Here is a 17,330-nt window from a genome sequence, read left to right on the forward strand (position 1 = left end):
CCGCCCTGGCCGGAAGTCCCGAGCAGGAAGTCCCTCCCACTGCGCCTTCGCGCGGCTTCCGCTTCCGGGACCTCCTGCGGCCGGCGGAAGCGGAAGTGGGAGCGGAATGGCGGCGGCGGCGGGGGCGCGGGCCGTCTTCGGGGCCCTGGTCCGGCGGCGCCTTCTCCCCGCAGGCAGCGGCCTCGGCCTCCCGGCGCCCCCCGGGGCGCGGGCGGGACTGGGGGCGAGCCCTGGAGCCGGTGAGAAAAACTCAGGGCCCTCCCCCTGCCCGCCTCAGGGTCCGGGCTCCGACCTCTGACCCCTTGACCTTGGGCGGCCCCTCTCGTGCCGCGGTTTGCCTCAGTTTCCCTCTGTGTCGGCGGTGTCTCGGAGGCCTTTCAGCGCAGACGTCGGCCCGCCCCCTCCAGGCTGCAGCTCCGGCCCTGCACACAGTAGGGGCTCGATGGGGTGATTGACTCTGCGGCCTGGCCCCCGCCCCTCCCCCTTTTCCAAGGCCCGAGCCTGGGAGATCCCCCCGTGTTCCTGAGCGGGGTCAGGGGTGACTCAGTCTGAAGCACCTACTGTGTGCCGGGCCATGTGCCAAGCTCTGGGCATAGAAGGACAGGCAAAAGCGGCCCCTGCCCTGGGAGGGGGGCTTAGGGTGTGATGCAGGGGAGGGGCTGGAGGCAAAGCGCGGGCCAGGCCTGGGGCATATTCAGTGGCTGGACAGTCACGGAAGCCTTAGAGCGTAGACCGAAGGTGCATACTCTTTGCTTGGGGCAGAGGTGACTTGGTGGGGGGATTCCTTGAGTACCTGGGGTGGGGGAGGTGCCCACTAGGTCCCTTCCCGCCTTTAAGTCTCAGGAAGCTGGAGACCCTTCATCTTAGCCAGGAGGGACAGGAAGGGGCTTCCCCAAAGCCGCCTGGTAGTAAATGACAGGATTTGAACTCAGGTCCTTGGACTCCCAATGCAGCTTCTTTCCACTGTACAGTCTTTTTGTTTTGCTTCCACCCTCGGGATATTTGAAGGCCGTTATCACACCCCCCCCACATCTACGCCCACCACGTCTACACTCTGTCCTTCCTCTGGTCCCTGGTTTCTTCCCTCTCACAGGAACCCAGCCTTTGGGTTCCAACAAAGCCGCAAAGCACCTTTCATTGGGATGTTTTAAAGGAGGTCCCGCGAGCGGGTCCTGACCCTCTCACTCCCTGCCTGGCATCAGTTTGGGTTTGGCCTCAGGCCTGAAAGGCAGGACCCCCACCCCCTGCCCCGCCACATTGGGGAAGGGGCCCGGCTCTGAACTGACCCATCTCAGAAGTAGGAGGCAAAGGGGTGAGGGGACAGCAGCCGGACAGATGTCCCGGGGGCCGAGGTCTCCAGTGGAATGAGGAGAGGGAAAATCTTGGTGAGATCTCCCCAGAGCCTTGGGCAAAGGTCGGTCCGGGGACCTGCACCCCTGCCAGTCACATCAGATTGGGGGGGACGTACGTACTTTTCTTCCTCTTTCTATTTTAAAAGATGGTTTGTTCTGAGGGATGGAAGGAAAGGGAGAAAGGAGGAAGCCCACATGGTTTAAAAACAAAAGAGCAATAAAAATCTGGGTGATTCTGGTTTCTAAGTCAGGATATTTCATTTTTATCTTTGTCTCCCTGGCATGTAGTAGGGGCTTAATTAGTGTTAGATCACTTTATGGACATAGGCTGTGCCCTTTTGGCACTCGCTGTTTAGTTGGAGAGAAAACAAGTATCAGCAACAGCAAACACTTAACCATGTGTTAACCACCGCCCGTGAGAACACACAGAGCTGTCAGACTCGCCGGCAACCACCCAGGATGCACGAACTAGGTGAAAATGTGCATGCGACCATGTGTGTTCTTTTGTGGCTTTCTAAGCCTGGCAGCCCCAGGGGCTGTGGCCACCATCAGAGATGGGAGAGTGGCCAGTGTGGGGCCCCAGGGGGAGGAAGCCTGGCCCAGAGGAAGACTCTTGAACTGCTTTTGGCAAAGGGCAGTGACTATGACGCTAAAAACCAAAGATGTGAATCTGATTGTTTATAAGTGATGACAAAGGGGGCAGCTAGGTGGCGCAGTGGGTAGAGCACCGGCACTGGATTCAGGAGGACCTGAGTTCAAATCCAGCCTCAGACACTTAACACTTACTAGCTGTGTGACCTGGGGCAAGTCACTTAACCCCCACTTGCCTCACCAAAAAAAAAAAGTGATGACAAGAAGGTTTCTGGCGGGGAGCTGGTGTTAGCACCACAGGGAAGGCGAGGGCTTTGTTAGAAGAGACAAGGGAGGGGCGGCTCGGTAAGAGCCACCAGCAGTGGGGGCTGCTGAGAGGCCTGGGCCCTGGGGCTCAGCTCCATAAATGTTACTGCATGCAGAGCTCAAAGCAGAGCTGGAGGACCGGCTTCCTGTCCCAGCTGCGGCCCCTGCCAGGTGTTCCAGGCCTCAGACCTTTCTCTTTGTCCTCCCCCTCTGAGATGAGCGGTCATCTTCCTGCTCGCACTCAGGGCCACTCGTGAGTGTTGCCGGATTGTCTTTTGTAACCAGCGATTGTCTGGTTTCTTCTTTTCAGTTCATCGTTGGCCTGCTTTTCAAAGTCACAGTTCCCAGAGCACATCTGCTCCAGAAAGGTAAAGAACGTGGGGTTCTGCTGGTCTGACTTTTGAGACTCTGTGGGAAAGCAAATGCACGGAATTGTCTAATTGCCCCGACCTTCATTTGATACTGTAGCTCACAGGTGGGGGGACGGGGCAGATAAAAGCATAGAAACAGAGCGGTGAGCTCTGGTGTAGCCTCGTCATGCCGGGATGGGGACGTGTTCCATTTCTGGCTTGGGGAGCATAAAGATTGTGCCATCCTCTGTGCTGGCTGTTACTGGGAGATGATGCTGGAGGGGAGAATTTGGGAACAGTTTCCCCGGCACATTTCAGAAAATCTACCTCCTGACGGGTATTTCTTCTGTCTGGTGCTGGGGGCCTTGGGGGAGAATGAAATCATTTTGTTCCAGATGTGTCGAGTTTGAGATGTCGATAGGACCAGTAGGTTGAGGTAGTGGGCAGTCACGTGAGACAGGCTAGGGCTGGACAAAGAGATCTGAGAATCCTCTATGGAGATCATTGATTTGGGCGTGGCTGACGAGCTCCAAGTGGAGTGGTTTGGAGGGAAAAGAGAAGAGGGTGCACTTGGGCAGGCAGAAAGCGAGGAAGGTGCACTCGTCCGTCAGGTGGAGTGAAGATAAGATGGGGAGAAGAGCAGGGAAGGCTTTCTCTCCCAGAGACGCTTTCACATTTCTGATGAATTCAGATTCACGCCTCGCTTCGCTTCTGGGTGCTGTAGCTCAACAAATGACTTAGTGTGGAGGTGGCCCAAGCTGGGGCCAGCCTTTTGTTCACATTCAGCCTCTAAATTTTTTGTTTGTTTTTGGTGGGGCAATGAGGGTTAAGTGACTTGCCCAGGGTCACACAGCTAGTAAGTGTCAAGTGTCTGAGACCAAATTGGAACTCAGGTCCTCCTGAATCTGGGGCCAGTGTTTCATCCACTGCGCCACCTAGCTGCCCCCCCCCACCCCAGTCTCTAAACTTTTGTCTACCTTTGTATGTGCTTCATTTTCCAAGGCAGGAATCTGCATGAACCTCACCATGCAAATGTTGTCCACAGGGTCCTCCCTAAGACGTCACTGACTTCCCCTCCATGGCCTAAAATCACACTGCCGGCTGCTGAGGAAGAGGGCGAGCGTCACCGAGGTAAGTGTCGCAGCGATAAGGCAGGCACCAGTATCCAGCTTCTCTCCCTCGCCAGGTCTTCTGCTCTCCGGTCAGGGTGCCGCGTCCAGGCTCCCCTAAAGCTCTTGTTTGTTGCCTTCAGAAAATACATTTCACGAGTTATCTCTTCTCTGCCCACAGGAAAATGCCAGACTCTTTTCAGGGTCTGGAAAATAGGACATGGAACTTTGTCAACAATCCAGTGTCTCCCTAGAAATTGAGAAGCAAAAGATTCGGGGTCGTGCAGATTAGAGCCAGAGCGGCTGCTTCAGGGGGTTGTAAGGTAGAGATCAGGCTTGAGTTAAGCATCTGCTGTGTGCTAAGTGCTGGGCATACAAAGAGGGGCCCAAACCAGTCCCTACCCTCGGGGCTCCCAGTCTGAGGTGGGAGACACCCACAGACAGCTGTGTACAAACAAGCCACAGACAGGGTCCAAATCAGAGATCCTCGACAACGGGGAGTGCCAGCACTTCAGGGGGCAAGCAAGGCTTCTTACAGAAGGTGGGATTTTATCAGGAACACAAAGGAACATTCGCCACAAGGAGAACATGAGGAGGGAGAAACTTCCAGGCAGGGGCGTAGCTGGTGAATGGCGTTGGGAGGACTTGGATGGGAGAAAAAATTGCCTCTTTCTTCTCACTAGCTTTTGGTTTCCTCTGCAGTCCTCTGGAAGTCTAATCCCACGCCCTCCTTTTGGAGATGAGGGAGGCGAGGCGTTCAGAAAGCCAGTGACTTACCTTTGCCCGAGGCCCTGCGGCTCCCTAGTGACAGACCTCGGGTCATAGGCCCTGACCCCTGAGGCTCAGTCCTCTGCTTTCCACCCCCAGGGAGGAGGAAATGCTCCTGGAGCAGGTGCCAGCTTCTAAATGGCTGTTTTTAGTTCTGAAAGACCTGAATCTGCAGTTGCAGATTTCTTGAGAATCATGAAGAGTTGTTTTATTCACAAGACAAGTTTTCTTTATTTCCAGCAAAATCCGGGCTTTCATCCAGATTTGAGTCGGTACCAATCACCCTTCCATCTGACCCAGGCATTGCCCTCCAGTCACCGCACTGTCCACCTCCTTAATCCTTGGATGGGGTTCATTGAATGGAAACGTTGTTTTACCCCTACTAACAGTTGCTCAAGTTTCCATTAACATAACGAATGGGGGAGTATTTCTTAAGTGTCCTTGTAGTGCCGAGCCCTGTACATCTTGGATCTTCACAACAGCCCATTTTACAGTTGAAGAAACAGGCAGACAGTGGTGAAGTGACTTATCCAGGGTCCCAGAGCCAGTAAGTGTCTGAGTCTGAATTTGAACTGGGCTCCTGACTCCAGGCCTAGCCCTTTGTGTGTGGTGGTATCTCCTAGTGGCCCCCTGATGGTCAGCAGCAGTATGTGATGGGCCCACCAGAGACATTCACAGGGGCTGAGATATCAGGGGCATTTTAAAGGGGTTCCTGGACAATGGTTGGAAACCCAGCGCTTAGGCCCCTGTCTTCATTTTCAGAAAGAAAGGTCTCTACGTGGTGTAGTGCCCAGAGCACCAGACTCGGAGTTGAGAAGATCCAAGTTCAAATCTGACCTTAGACACATACTAACTGTGGGACCCTGGGCAAGTCACTTTACCTCACTCAGCCTCAGATTCCTTATCTGTGAAATGAGTATCATCACAGCACCTGCCTCCCAGGGCAGTTGTGATGATCCAAGATCATGTTTGTAAAATGCTGGTAATTCTTAACATCTTAGTTATTGTCACCACTGTTATTAAAGGCCTTGACTTCAGCGCCGCCACGGCTTCATGGGGTACGCTGCAGCGTCTGGGATATCCCTGCGCCGTCTACTCTCCGGGGTGTAACCAAGGCCCGCGCCCTCTTGTGTCCGTTCCTTTTAGAGGTCATCCAGCGGGTGAACAAACTGATCGCCACCGGACAGTACGGCCGGCTCTTCGCCGTGGTCCACTTTGCCAGCCGGCAGTGGAAGGTGACGGACGGGGACCTGATTCTGATCGAGAACACCTTGGAGGCCCAGTGCGGGGAAAGGATTCGCATGGAGAAGGTGAGGGCGTGAGGGCGCGTAGCGGGGGCCTGCCTTCACAGGCTCTACAGAGCCTTTCTTCCCTGCGCGTGAAGGTGTTTCACTAAGAGCAGGTGCCTCTGCGGCCTTCTGGCCAGGACGCTTCTTCCTGAGCTGTGGGGCAGGGCCGGGGGTTTCGAGGATCCTGTCCACCCTTCCAGGGCATCCCCTCTGCGCTTCACAGCATCTCTCAGGCTGCTAGGGCCACACCCTCTCTGAACACAGATGCCAGAGACCTGGAAGGATGGGGAGCTCACCACCTCCTGCAGCTGCCCATTGTGCTTTGGAGCATCACCGAGTCTCGCCTCCCCTGACAAACTCCTATCAGGTCCTGAGGTGGAACCTTCTGACAGCCCAGGACTGGGCAGGAGGGTACGGGGGAGACCTTCCTTCTGGGTCTCCCTTGTGGCCGCAGAGCCTGTAGGAGCAGGTCCGAGCTGTGTCTGCCCAGGGATGCTGGGGTCCAGGCACCACGACGTCCCCAGGTCCTCCTGTGGTAGAATCCCAGGACCCTTCACCCTTCTGATGGCCCTTCTCTGGGCACACGAGCCGCCTTCTTGAAGTGGGGCACCCTCCAAACGAGTCGGGCCTTCCCCTTGATCAGTATTTGTCGAATAGAGATTTGCCTTCAGCTTGATCCAGTCTCATCTTCTTGGATCCAGCCCAGGGTTGTTGCCCCATAGCTCCTTTCATATCCAGCATGTCCTCCTTCCCGCTCAGCCAGACACCCATACTGTATGGAGCCAGGGTTATCTGGCCCGCCTGCGTCCCCACTTTTCAGAGAGCTTTTGTCCTCAGGAAGCACAGCACCCTGATCTGCAAGTCTCCTAGGACTTTGGGGTTCTCCCCTCTTTGTGCCCTTCAGCTGCTAGGAGACAATCAGGTTGCCGCCCCCTCTCCTGAAGCTTCTCCAAGATAAATACCCACAATCCCAGAGTGAGGTCAGCCCGCTATGGCCCTGGCCCCCCACGCCATGTGCACCCCAGTATTCCAGGAGCCAGGGCCAGGCTCTCTGCCCTCTTCTTGGCAGACTTGCCCTCCTTGGCTGAAAGGAGGGCCGCTGTCTGCCCTCTGCCTCATCTCTCAGGTTGCTGACGGCGGTTCAGCCGCTGCTTCCAGGGCCCAAAGATGAAGTTCGTCTGGGCCTGGGCACATAAATTTAGTCCCGGGCAGGAGGGCCTCTTGTCCTCTTTCATCATTGTTCTGTCCTTTCTGCCCCAAAGATCATCCTCCTTGGCAGAAAAACCCGAAGGGAAGTTGGCATTCAGCAGCTCTGCCTTCTCTCTGTGGGCCGTGATCGTCCGTCCGCCCCAGGTGGCTCGCGGTGCTTTCCCTTTGGAAGCTGTGCTGTTTTCCCTAACTGACTTGAAGAAAGCCCTCATCGTTGTCCTTGGCTTCCTTCACGTGCCAGCTTCTGCTCATTGGGTTTGGGCACTCCTAAATGTTTGTTCTCATCCCGTTAGCCAGCCTCGTTCCCGGTCTTCAGGAGAGCTTTGTAGGATTTAGCTCACTTAGTGAATGTGCAGCACATTTCTTGGAGAGTGTCCTCATGACAACTTCTCTTTCCCCACAAGACTCCCCTCTTCCAAGCTCTCCTATTTCTGTCCCAGTCCCCCAGGCTCGCCACTTTGGAATCATCTCTAACTCCTCAGTCTTCCTGGCCCAAACCCGGACCCTTCTCTCCAATTCTGTGCCCCCCTGAGTACAGGGCCTCCCTCACCCCTGTCCCGGACTTTTTGCAGGAGCATCCTAGTGGGTTGTCCTGCCCCGAGCTCTCTCTGCCCCTCCAGGATCAAACAGACCCCTCTGTTTGCCTCGCCAAGCCCTTCGCAGCCTGGCCGAGTGCTCAGGGCTTTGGCACTTGACAGAATGCCTTGTTTCTCTGTGGGTGCTTTCTGAAGAGCTGCTCATCTTTCACAGGGGGGCTTTCCTTAGAGAGTTTTATGCCAAAGGGCTCTCCGGTCACTCCCCTCACAGTCCCCATCATCTGCACCTCGGGAGATGGGCTTGTCAGACAGAGACACGTGGTAGATGAAATGGCCGTTCAGACGGATCGAGATTGAGCTGCCACGCCAGGAGGGAGGCCCCTGCCCCAACTCCTCTTCTTGGTAAGTTCAGGACTGGCATGCTTCCGGGACTCCCTCCGTTGGTCTGCCAGTCAGTGCCGCATCCTCTCTGTCTCCAGATCCCGACTGTCTCCACAGGAGAGAGTAGCTGCTTGCCCAGTGCCACTCTGCCACCCCCACCTCTTCCCTGCCCCATCATTGGCTGAAGAAGATCAGAGCTTTCAGGGCCATATCTTCAGGTGGCTTCTCGCCCATTCGTTGATACCCATGAGGTCCCGTTTGTCCTCACCCACCCTGCTGGCTCCCAGGATATCCTCCTGCCTGAATTAAACGCCGTTTGAGTGAGCGGCTCTGGAGCAGCCTCCCAGACTTTCTTTGTGCTTTATTCCATTGTTCTCACGGTTCTTTGATAAAATCTTTTCCCTCTTTATGTTTAAGGAAGTTACAAATCATTTGGAGCAGATGGAAAAGTAAAACTGTTGTCATTCAGGCATTTCCAACTCTTGGGGACCCCATTTGGGGTTTTCCTGGCAAAGATACTGGAGGCATTTGCCATTTCCTCTTCTAGCTCATTTGACAGATGAGGAACTGAGGCAGACAGTTAAGTGATTCACCAGGAAGAATCTGAACCCAAATTTGAACTCAGGTCTTTGTGACTCCAGGCCCGACACTGTCCACTGTGCCACCTCGCTAAAAGTAAAACTCACTCCCCACACAGTGACATTTCCAAGATTGTGTTCTGGCCTCCCGCTTAGTGAAACTCATTTTAATTATGGCCTGATGTTTCTGGTCCCATTGCCTAGTGATGCAGACCCTCCAATTGATGGGTGGTCTCATTAATTGAGACGTGCCCTCCTGTGATGTGCATCACAGCCCTACCTTGCAGCAGTGCCAGGGAAGCGCTCTGCCCACTTGTTCTCCCTCTTGCCTCATGAACATCTGACCTGTCTCCTCCTCCTGGCATCCAGTTGCATGGTAACATACCTCTTGCCTCTTCTTGACAATTCTTCATTGGGCAGGTGTTGCATACCTACTGTGTGTGTCTGATCTTTAGGTATTTTGACACAGTGGGGTTCTGTGTCTCACAGCTATGTCTCCGTACCATCATGTAAAATTTGAGTGTTTTTCAAATGGGCCTTTGCTTTCACAAGAAGCTGGGAATCAGTAAAAGAGCTCTGCACTTGACTGAAAGCAGTCCAGGCCTTTCTCTTCCTTTTTCACTTTCCACCCAGTTCATCGTCCATCTCTAGTGTCTGTCCTGGAGATCAGTGGGGTAGGACAGCAGGTAGGCTTCATCCATGAGGTCTTTCTTGTGAGGCAGCAAGGGGGCGCAGCGGATGGAGCACTGGGAGTCAGGAGGACCCGAGTTCAAATGTGACCAGACACTCGCTGTGTGACCCTGGGCAAGCTTTTGCACAAGTAAAATTATTGTAGTTAAAATTAGAAGGGAATTAACGGGGTGGGGGGGATCTTTGCCACAAGTTTCTCTGATAAAAGTTTCATTGCCAAGATACTGATTCAAATGTATAAGACTGGTAGCCATTCCCCAATAAGAGAAGTGGTCTAAGAGTACTAGGAGACGGTTCTCAGAGGAAGAAGCAGTCAACCGTATAAATCACTGTGGATGACAGGAGTGAAAATTAAAGCAGCTTTGAGATTTAGCCTCACGCCTATCGGAGTAAGGAGGATGATAAAAATAAACAACAACAGCAGTTGTTGGAGGGGCTTTGGAAAAATGTATTTGGGCTAACCCCAATTGCCTTAAACATCCGGGGCATCTCTGGTCGTCCTGATGTGTATCTGCCACTGGACTCAGCTGGCCCCGGAGGAGAGAGTGAGGCTGGTGACCGTGCACAGCCCTCCCTCACTGAGATCCCATTCGGTGCAAGGCATGACCTCACCCCGATGTCCTGGACCTCTTCCAAGAACCTGCGGTGTTTTAGAACTCGATGCAGTCTGAGTCCCCGAAGGCCCTTAGCATCCCCAAGGCCCCGTCTTCCTCGCCACCTTGCCAAGGATGGCTTTTGGCAAGCGTCTGTCTTCCACTTTAGGCCTCACCATCAGAAGAAGGATGAAGAGGGTTATTTCATTCGTTCCTCCTTCAAAGAGCTCTGAAAAGTTTGGGGGGATGGCAGATACTTTGCTGCAGAGCTTTTCCAGGCACACTCATGCGTTGTTGGTGGCACCAAGAAGGGATAACAGGCATTTTGGAAGTGCCTGGGGTCCTGTGGTGCTCCCCTTTACCTGCTGGCCCTCTGCCAGGAGCCTCTCACGGCCCTGCTTTAACGCCATGGGTTTCCCTCCGACAGTCTCTGCAGGGGCTCCAGGCACGGACTCATTGGTAACTGCAGGTTGTGAGCCCCTTGAGGATGGGCCATTTTTGCCTTTCTTTGTAATCCCGTGGCCTCACACGGTGTCCGGCACATAGTAGGTGCTTAATAAATGCTTTTAACTTGATGAGACCCTGCCCCCCCCCCTTGACCCAGTGCCACCTTACATGTGCTCACAGGCACATGTGCACACACATACACACTTGTCTCCGGTGGTCATCATGTCCTGTGCCTCCCAGCTCTTTGCTGAAGAAGGTGCTTATGCTCTTGCAAGACAAGGCTTCTTGAATCTACAAGTTTCAGAGACTCATCCTCTGTTTCTCCCCATCCTCACTTTTCCACCTTTGCATTGAAGCCACAAATTACCAGAGTGGGTTTGGGCTTGGTTTGGTTATTAAAAGGAAAGGCAGAAGTGGGACCTTTGGCTGAGTCTTAGCTTGGCCCGTGAGCTCCAGCTCCTCCATCGAGGGGTCTCTGGTGCAGCTTCTTTTGGGACATCCCCAGTGCTTGGAGGAGACAGCCATGACTGGCTTCCGGGCCATCAGAGCATCACCTAGAAAGTGCATTCTTTACGGCCAAAGGACGGGTGCCTGAGGATTTCCCTCCGTCTCAGATGCATTTGTGTAAAACTTGATGCCCCAGCCGGTGTTTGAAACGTTGTTGCCGCGTGGGGGGCAGCTGATGATTAAGTGTGTTCTGTTGAACTTCTCCAGGTCTTGCTGGTTGGCGCTGAGGACTTCACGTTAATTGGAAAACCGCTTCTTGGGTAAGCTGTTCTTTATTTAATAAGCTTAGGAGCCAGAGAGAAAGGTTAGCACGGCTGTCCCTGCCCACACACGTGCAGTCTTGTATCCGTGCTTCCTCTGTAGTGCTGGAAGGGCCCTCAGGCTCATCCTTGTACATGTGGGAAGGCCGAGCCCCAGGGACCTGCCCCAGGTCAGGTCGGGTAGCTGTCAGCAGAGTCAGGATTCACACCCTGGTCTCTGATCACTAGTCCTGTACCTGCCCATGTAAAGAGACTACACAGACCTTGTGAACCTCGAAGCTTTGTCGGGAGCTTTGCAGATGTGTGAATGCTAGCTCTTGTCACCATCGTTGTTGTTATCATTGTCACTAAATTTGGGAAAGAGTGTAAGAGATAAATATGCTTTGCTTGCATCATAGACTGGATCTTGTCCGCGTAGAAGCCACGGTTATCGAAAAGACTGAGTCATGGCCACGGGTCTACATGAAGTTTAAGAAAAGGAAAAATTTCAGAAGAAAGAAAGGTAAATTGGAAAAAAACACAACTTGACACTGATTTGGCCACGGCTACAGTTGAGTTCTGGCTGTGGGTCCTCCCCTGCCCACCTGGGGGGGTACTCCCCACCTGGGCTCGGGGGCTAAGCCTTAAGGAATCCCGAGGACGAAAGCAGTGTGGGACTCAGAGGTGAGGGGCAGGTGCTGGAAGGAGTCCAGGCCTCCAAATTCACCAGATTTTAGGTGAACCTTATTCCCGAGTGCTTACTGAGTCTACACTGCTGGTCACTGGGCTTTCTTCTGGGGGGCAGAGATTAGTCACTTGATATCCCTGGGCCCTCTCCAGAGATGGCAGTTGAGGGGGAAGATAAGACATGTCCTAAGAAGATAAATAGTACGAGATGACAGCATATGCTTAGGGAAAATGAGTGGCAGACACCTGGGATTGCCAGGGGGGATGTAGGGAGAAGGGTCTTGGGGGCGGAAAGCCAGATGGAGAGAGGGCGGGAGGGGAGGGGGCGGCCAGGAGTGGGAAGAGTCTCGATCTCTTGTCCAGTGAGAATCAGGAGAGGAAATAGCCATGTGATCCCGTGTGTTTGATAACTTCAGGGGCGCGAACGGCTCCCAGAGGGCAGAACCAGGAGCTTGCCAGAAGTGGCTTTGCGCCCTGTGTCACCAGGAGGGCTTTCCCTAAGTGAGAGGGGCTCCCCCACCTTAGAAGCCCCGGGCCACAGTGGCCTCCCGTGGGGCCTGTTGTAGTGGGGACTGTAGGATCAGAAAGCTCTTGGAGACTGTTTGAACCCTGACAGCGAGAGCTCAGAACGAAATGGATGAGCAGGCAAGTCGCTGCAGCATGGGCCCAGAGCATGTGCCCCTGCCCCAGGGTTCAGGGTGATTGAAATGAAGGCGTTAGGTCACATGCTCATGGAGCAGGGTTAGATCACCCTTGACCACATGTCGAGGAGGGGGAGCGTTTTCTTAGCGTACGGCTATGATGCAACACAAGCCTGACAGACCACACCCTTCATGCCTGTCTGCTCTGGGGGAGCTTCCTTGGCCATCCCTGAGAAAATTCACATTTGTCATCAAGGGTCAGGGGCCTGAACCCCCATCACTGCTGGAGAAGAGCCCCCAGTCTCTTGTGCCTGATGGGGTCCACACCCCCAGCTTGCACCCATTTTGTGTGGGACACAGTGCAAAAATTGTCATTGCCATTTTACAGATGAGGGCACTGAGCCTTTGCTGGAGCCAGGAAGGGTCAGGGGCTGGTTCCAGATCCAGTACAAAGTGTCTCCCTAGGAGAAGAGGCTGTGATGTCCTTGTGATGTCATGTTCCAGATCCAGTACAAAGTGTCTCCCTAGGAGAAGAGGCTGTGATGTCCTTAGGACATACACCTGGGGAAGGGCCCACCTCCCTTGGGCCTTTGGGAGCTTTAACCTGCCCCATCCAGCCCTCACGGTCAGGAGGCTCAGAGGGCAGTCCATGGCACAGTCCTGAGCTGCACTGACCCCCTGTGGTGCATCCATAGCACGGTCCGGGTGACATCAGACAGTGGGATGGACCCTAGGACTCCATTGCTAGGTGGTCAGGTGGTGTCTGAGGCAGTGTGTTGACCTGCCAGAGGGTGTGTGGCCTAGGCCCGTCTTCAGGTATCTCCCCAGAGAAACTGAGTCGAGGGATCCCTTCATTGGGTACAGATGGAGAAATAGGAGGGTGGTTAGGACCACTCAAAAATGTGATGCGTTTTCTCACCCGGCCCATACTGGAAATAGAATGTCAAGGAAACACTCTGGGCTTTGTGCTAGAGGCCAGTGCTTGTCACTCAGAGCCTCGATGCTGGGCAGGAGCCATGAAGCCTGTCCTCGTGCCACACCCTTGGAGGGACCACAGGAAGGCATCAAGCACATTTCAGGCTGCTTTGCAGCTGGCACGTGTCAATGTACAGAGCAGTGGTGTTACTGAAGCAGCCCACAGGGATTAGGCCCCAAGGCAGCCTTCTCACTGTGCCACATAAGACTGCTGGGCCAGCCAGCCATTTTCTTTTTCTTTCTTTCTTCATTTCTTTCATTCTTTCTTTCTTTTTGAGGCAGTTGGGGTTAAGTGACTTCCCCAGGGTCACACAGCTAGTAAGTGTCAAATGTCTGAGGCCAGATTTGAACTCAGGTACTCCTGACTCCAGGGCCGGTGCTCTATCCACTGTGCCACCCAGCTGCCCCTAGCCAGCCATTTTTAACGAAAAACACTTGAGGCATTGCTTGGGGCATCCAACAGAACACTCTCATTGTCATAGAATGGCTGGTTTTAGTAATGGTAAGGGTCATTGAGGATTAAACCCTGAAACCCTGTTTTCTCTCTTTCAGTTTTTATAACACCACAGACTGTCCTTCGGATAAACACCGTGGAGATTGCTCCAAGTTTGTCGTGATTGTTCAGCTGCTACTTACCTAAGTGTGAAAATAAAATGTGGGTTGGGTTGTTTTTTTTAACAAGGACTAGTTTTATGTCTTCTTAATATTAAGCTATTTGTGCATCACTGTCATTGTTTTTATGATTCTGTACAATAACGTCTTTCATGCTAACTAGCCCAGTTAGTCAGACATAGGGATCCCTGGTTTGTCCGGAGATTTCAGGGTCATGTGAGCAACAAGATGGAGGACTAGACGTTTTCTCTGGTAGCCACAACTTCTCCAGAAAAGAAATTAGGCATCAGAGAGAAAACAGCTGCAGCTGTCTCCGTGGTCTCAGGCAACCCAGCATCCAAAAGATGCTCGCTCAGCACCCCTCCCCCACAGCCCAGGCTTACGGCAGTGCCCACCCTGACACCTGGTCCACCCTCCCTCTTCCCAGGGCCATGGAGGCCCCAGCTCCAGAGAACAAAGAAACAACCCCTAACCTGAAGGAAAGAGCGCAGAATCCAGCAGGAGCTGGTTGTCACTTGAGACAGAGCCCTAGGCTGGCACCCCAGGAATTGCCTGGCACAGAAGGGAGCTAAGATGCTTTGAGATCCAACGAGGAAGGAAACCACCACCTGCGGAGAAGGGATCAGACAGTGAAGTGGGGCAAGAGAAGACATTACCAAAGATCTTGGGAAGAAGAAAATTTAGGGCCTTTGAACATAAGCGGATAAATCTACAGGGAAAACACCAACCAAAGAAAAAAATGACCTTAAGTTGTAGTGAAAAGCTCAGGCATCTGTGAACCAATAGTACAAAGCACAAGGAGGTCCTCCAACGCTCGATGGGAAGACCTGTGGAGTGGGAGAACATAGAATCACAACCTGCCATTCCTGAGTGGTTCAAAAGAGGAATGATGAGAGCAAGAATTGATGGCCTGCACAGCAGAGAGAATGGCTAGCCCTGCTAGAGAAATGAGAGCAATGTGTGGGGAATGCAAATCCACAGATGTGAAGGACAATCTAGACGAAAGAGAAGCAAAGGAAAATGCTCACTATGCAAGCAAAATATGCCAACCTCAAGGATGGGATCCATAGAAACAAACTGGCATCCATAGGCATCCTAGAAGAACACGACGCAGGAAATAATAGAGCTGCCCCCAAAATGAAATCCTAGTGGAAAGAATTCACAGGCCGCCACCAGAAAAACAACCCAGTGCAGCAAACTGTTAAGATTCATTGTGGCTAAACATGTCCTGTAAATGATCAAGAGAAAGACTTTCAAACACAAAGGAAAGGAAATTCAAGTGATGCAAGAAATTCTGTAAGAGCAAATGGAAAACCGTTCCTAAGAGCACTAAAGCCCAGGAGTGACAATGGGGCAAATGAAGAAAGATAATTAGTGATTCAAGGATAATGAGGGGTTTGAAATACTTTCAGAAAGAAAACCAACTCGAGATGATTTGCTTCTTGGACCCCCCCCCAAAAAAAAAAAATGAGAAGTGAGTAAATGTAGCAGCCAAGGACAACAATAGCAACAGACTGGCAGCAGAAACCAGGAAGAGACTCTCTCCATGTGTACACAAGAAGACGGGGGTGAAGGTTATCTGATAGATCGGACAGTGAAGAGGCAGATAGTTCATCATAAACGGAACTTGGCAACACTCGCTCCACCTCCAAGGGAATCAGTTTTTTCATTGTTTTTGTGGGACTACATTGCACCATGAGAGAGTACGTGAAGCGGGGGGGGGGGGGGGGGGGGCAGCGAGGAGGGAATGCAAGGGGAGAGAGTGATAAGCCAGGATCAAATCAAAAAGACTAGCAATCAGGGCTAAAAAATACTGTTTGTAAGGTGGAGTGTCTCTGGGAGGGGAAAGGAGAGAAACAGGATACTGTGTAAAAAACAAGATAGCAATAACGATGTATTAGAAAGAAAAAGAGACTCCCTGAACTAGAGACAACAATTCAAGAAAGAGAAGAAAGATGCCTGCCTCTTCCAGGCTTGGAGTCATGTTCCTTGGGGGACTAACAGGCAGCAAGTGGTGTGGTGGAGAGAGTGCTGGGCCTGGAGTCAGGAAGACCTGAGTTCAGATCCTGTGTCCCCGGACAAGTCACTTAACCATTGTCTGCTTCTATTGTGAGATGGGGCGGGATCACTGCAGCTTCCTCACAGAGCTGTGAGAATTAAATGAGATCAATGGCAAAGCCCTTAGCACATTGCCTGCCACATAGTAGCCACTTAATAAGTGCCTATTCGACCTGGCAAGTGTCTTCCACAGAGTCCTAATGGCTCTGCCATTTAACTAAGTGTAGAGGCTGGCCTCTGTCTACCAGTCTGGTTTATGACAAGACCTGGAGCCCAGCAGAGTAGGAGAAAGCTGGGTGACCAGCCGGTGAACCCTGAAAGTCGTTGCCTGCTGGAGGAGTTAACAGTAGTGTTGAATGTTTTTCTGCTATCACTAAAATTTTGCTTTACTCAAAGGGTGTGTGTGTGTAAATGATACAGACATAGCCAGTCACTGTTCACTAGTGAATATGAAATTTTAGAAGGCACAAATTTTTCCTTTCACGTGTTTCCTGACGCCAGGTAATGCTTTCAGTGAATAACCAGGAGCTGCCATTCTGGGCAAAGGTAAAGCCATGCTCCCTGGCCCAGCCTCCTGCAGCTTTTTGTCCTGAGCACTGCTGGCTGCTAGCCACGGTTTGTTTGTACCTTTGCCCAACATTGTCACCTGCCCACTCTGTGACCATAAAACAGCCTCTGTACCTGCTCAGGCAGGATCCTCATTTCTCAGAAGCACATCTGATTGCCAGTCAGAGCAATGACCAAAGCCTTGGGTCTGTCAGGTTCCTTTCTTCAAGATTCAGCTTAAATCCCTCCTGCAAGAGACCTTTACCACCGTCCCTTCCCACCCAGTGCTAGTGCCTTCCCTCTGAGACCACCCTCCATTTAGACTCTTATTTCAGAGGTACTGATATGTGTCCCCCATTTGAATGTGATCTCCTTGAGGGCAGGGACAGTGTTTTTGCCTTTCTTTCTATCCCTGGTGCTTAGCACAGGTACAGGTAGACAAGTAAGCACTTTAGAAATGCGTGCTGGGGCAGCTAGGTGGTGCAGTGGATAAAGCACTGGCCCTGGAATCAGGAGTACCTGAGTTCAAATCCGGCCTCAGACACTTAACACTTACTAGCTGTGTGACCCTGGGCAAGTCACTTAATCCCAATTGCCTTACCGAAAAGAAAAAAAAAAGAAATGCGTGCTGACTGTGGCATAGAAGAAAAAAGGGTCAGAAGGACCAGGAAGTAAAGATGGTAAAATGCCAAAGGGAGGACTTTAGATTTGATCCTGGAGATTATGGGGCACTGCAGAGTTAACTGAGGCAGGGGATAAAAGGGTCAGACCTCCCTTCTGGAGGAATTACTTTGTCACCTGGGCTGGAGCAGGGAAACGAAGCAGGGAGGCTGGTCTTGCAGGAATCCAAGGCTAGGATGAAGGCC

The 17,330-nt window shown here is 52.5% G+C and overlaps 1 protein-coding gene across 1 annotated transcript; it reads left to right on the forward strand.

The window, feature by feature from the left end:
* The first annotated feature begins 90 nt into the window (after window positions 1-90).
* MRPL21 (mitochondrial ribosomal protein L21) lies at window positions 91-13,926 on the forward strand. Its single transcript, XM_043972519.1, has 7 exons — window positions 91-239; window positions 2,560-2,617; window positions 3,645-3,730; window positions 5,623-5,786; window positions 10,914-10,966; window positions 11,365-11,468; window positions 13,801-13,926. Exons 1-7 carry the CDS (start codon window positions 107-109, stop codon window positions 13,863-13,865), a joined length of 663 nt encoding a protein of 220 aa, XP_043828454.1. The 5' UTR covers window positions 91-106; the 3' UTR covers window positions 13,866-13,926.
* The last annotated feature ends 3,404 nt before the right edge of the window (window positions 13,927-17,330 follow it).

Source organism: Dromiciops gliroides, chromosome 6, assembly GCF_019393635.1.
Source record: "Dromiciops gliroides isolate mDroGli1 chromosome 6, mDroGli1.pri, whole genome shotgun sequence".
Classification (NCBI taxonomy): Eukaryota; Metazoa; Chordata; class Mammalia; order Microbiotheria; family Microbiotheriidae; genus Dromiciops; species Dromiciops gliroides.

Coding starts and splice junctions, on each gene's coding strand:
- MRPL21 (XM_043972519.1), top strand. CDS start 107: ATGGCGGCGGCGGCGGGGGCGCGGGCCGTCTTCGGGGCCCTGGTCCGG. Junction 240..2,559: donor GGGGGCGAGCCCTGGAGCCG/GTGAGAAAAACT, acceptor TCTTCTTTTCAG/TTCATCGTTGGCCTGCTTTT. Junction 3,731..5,622: donor AGAGGGCGAGCGTCACCGAG/GTAAGTGTCGCA, acceptor CGTTCCTTTTAG/AGGTCATCCAGCGGGTGAAC.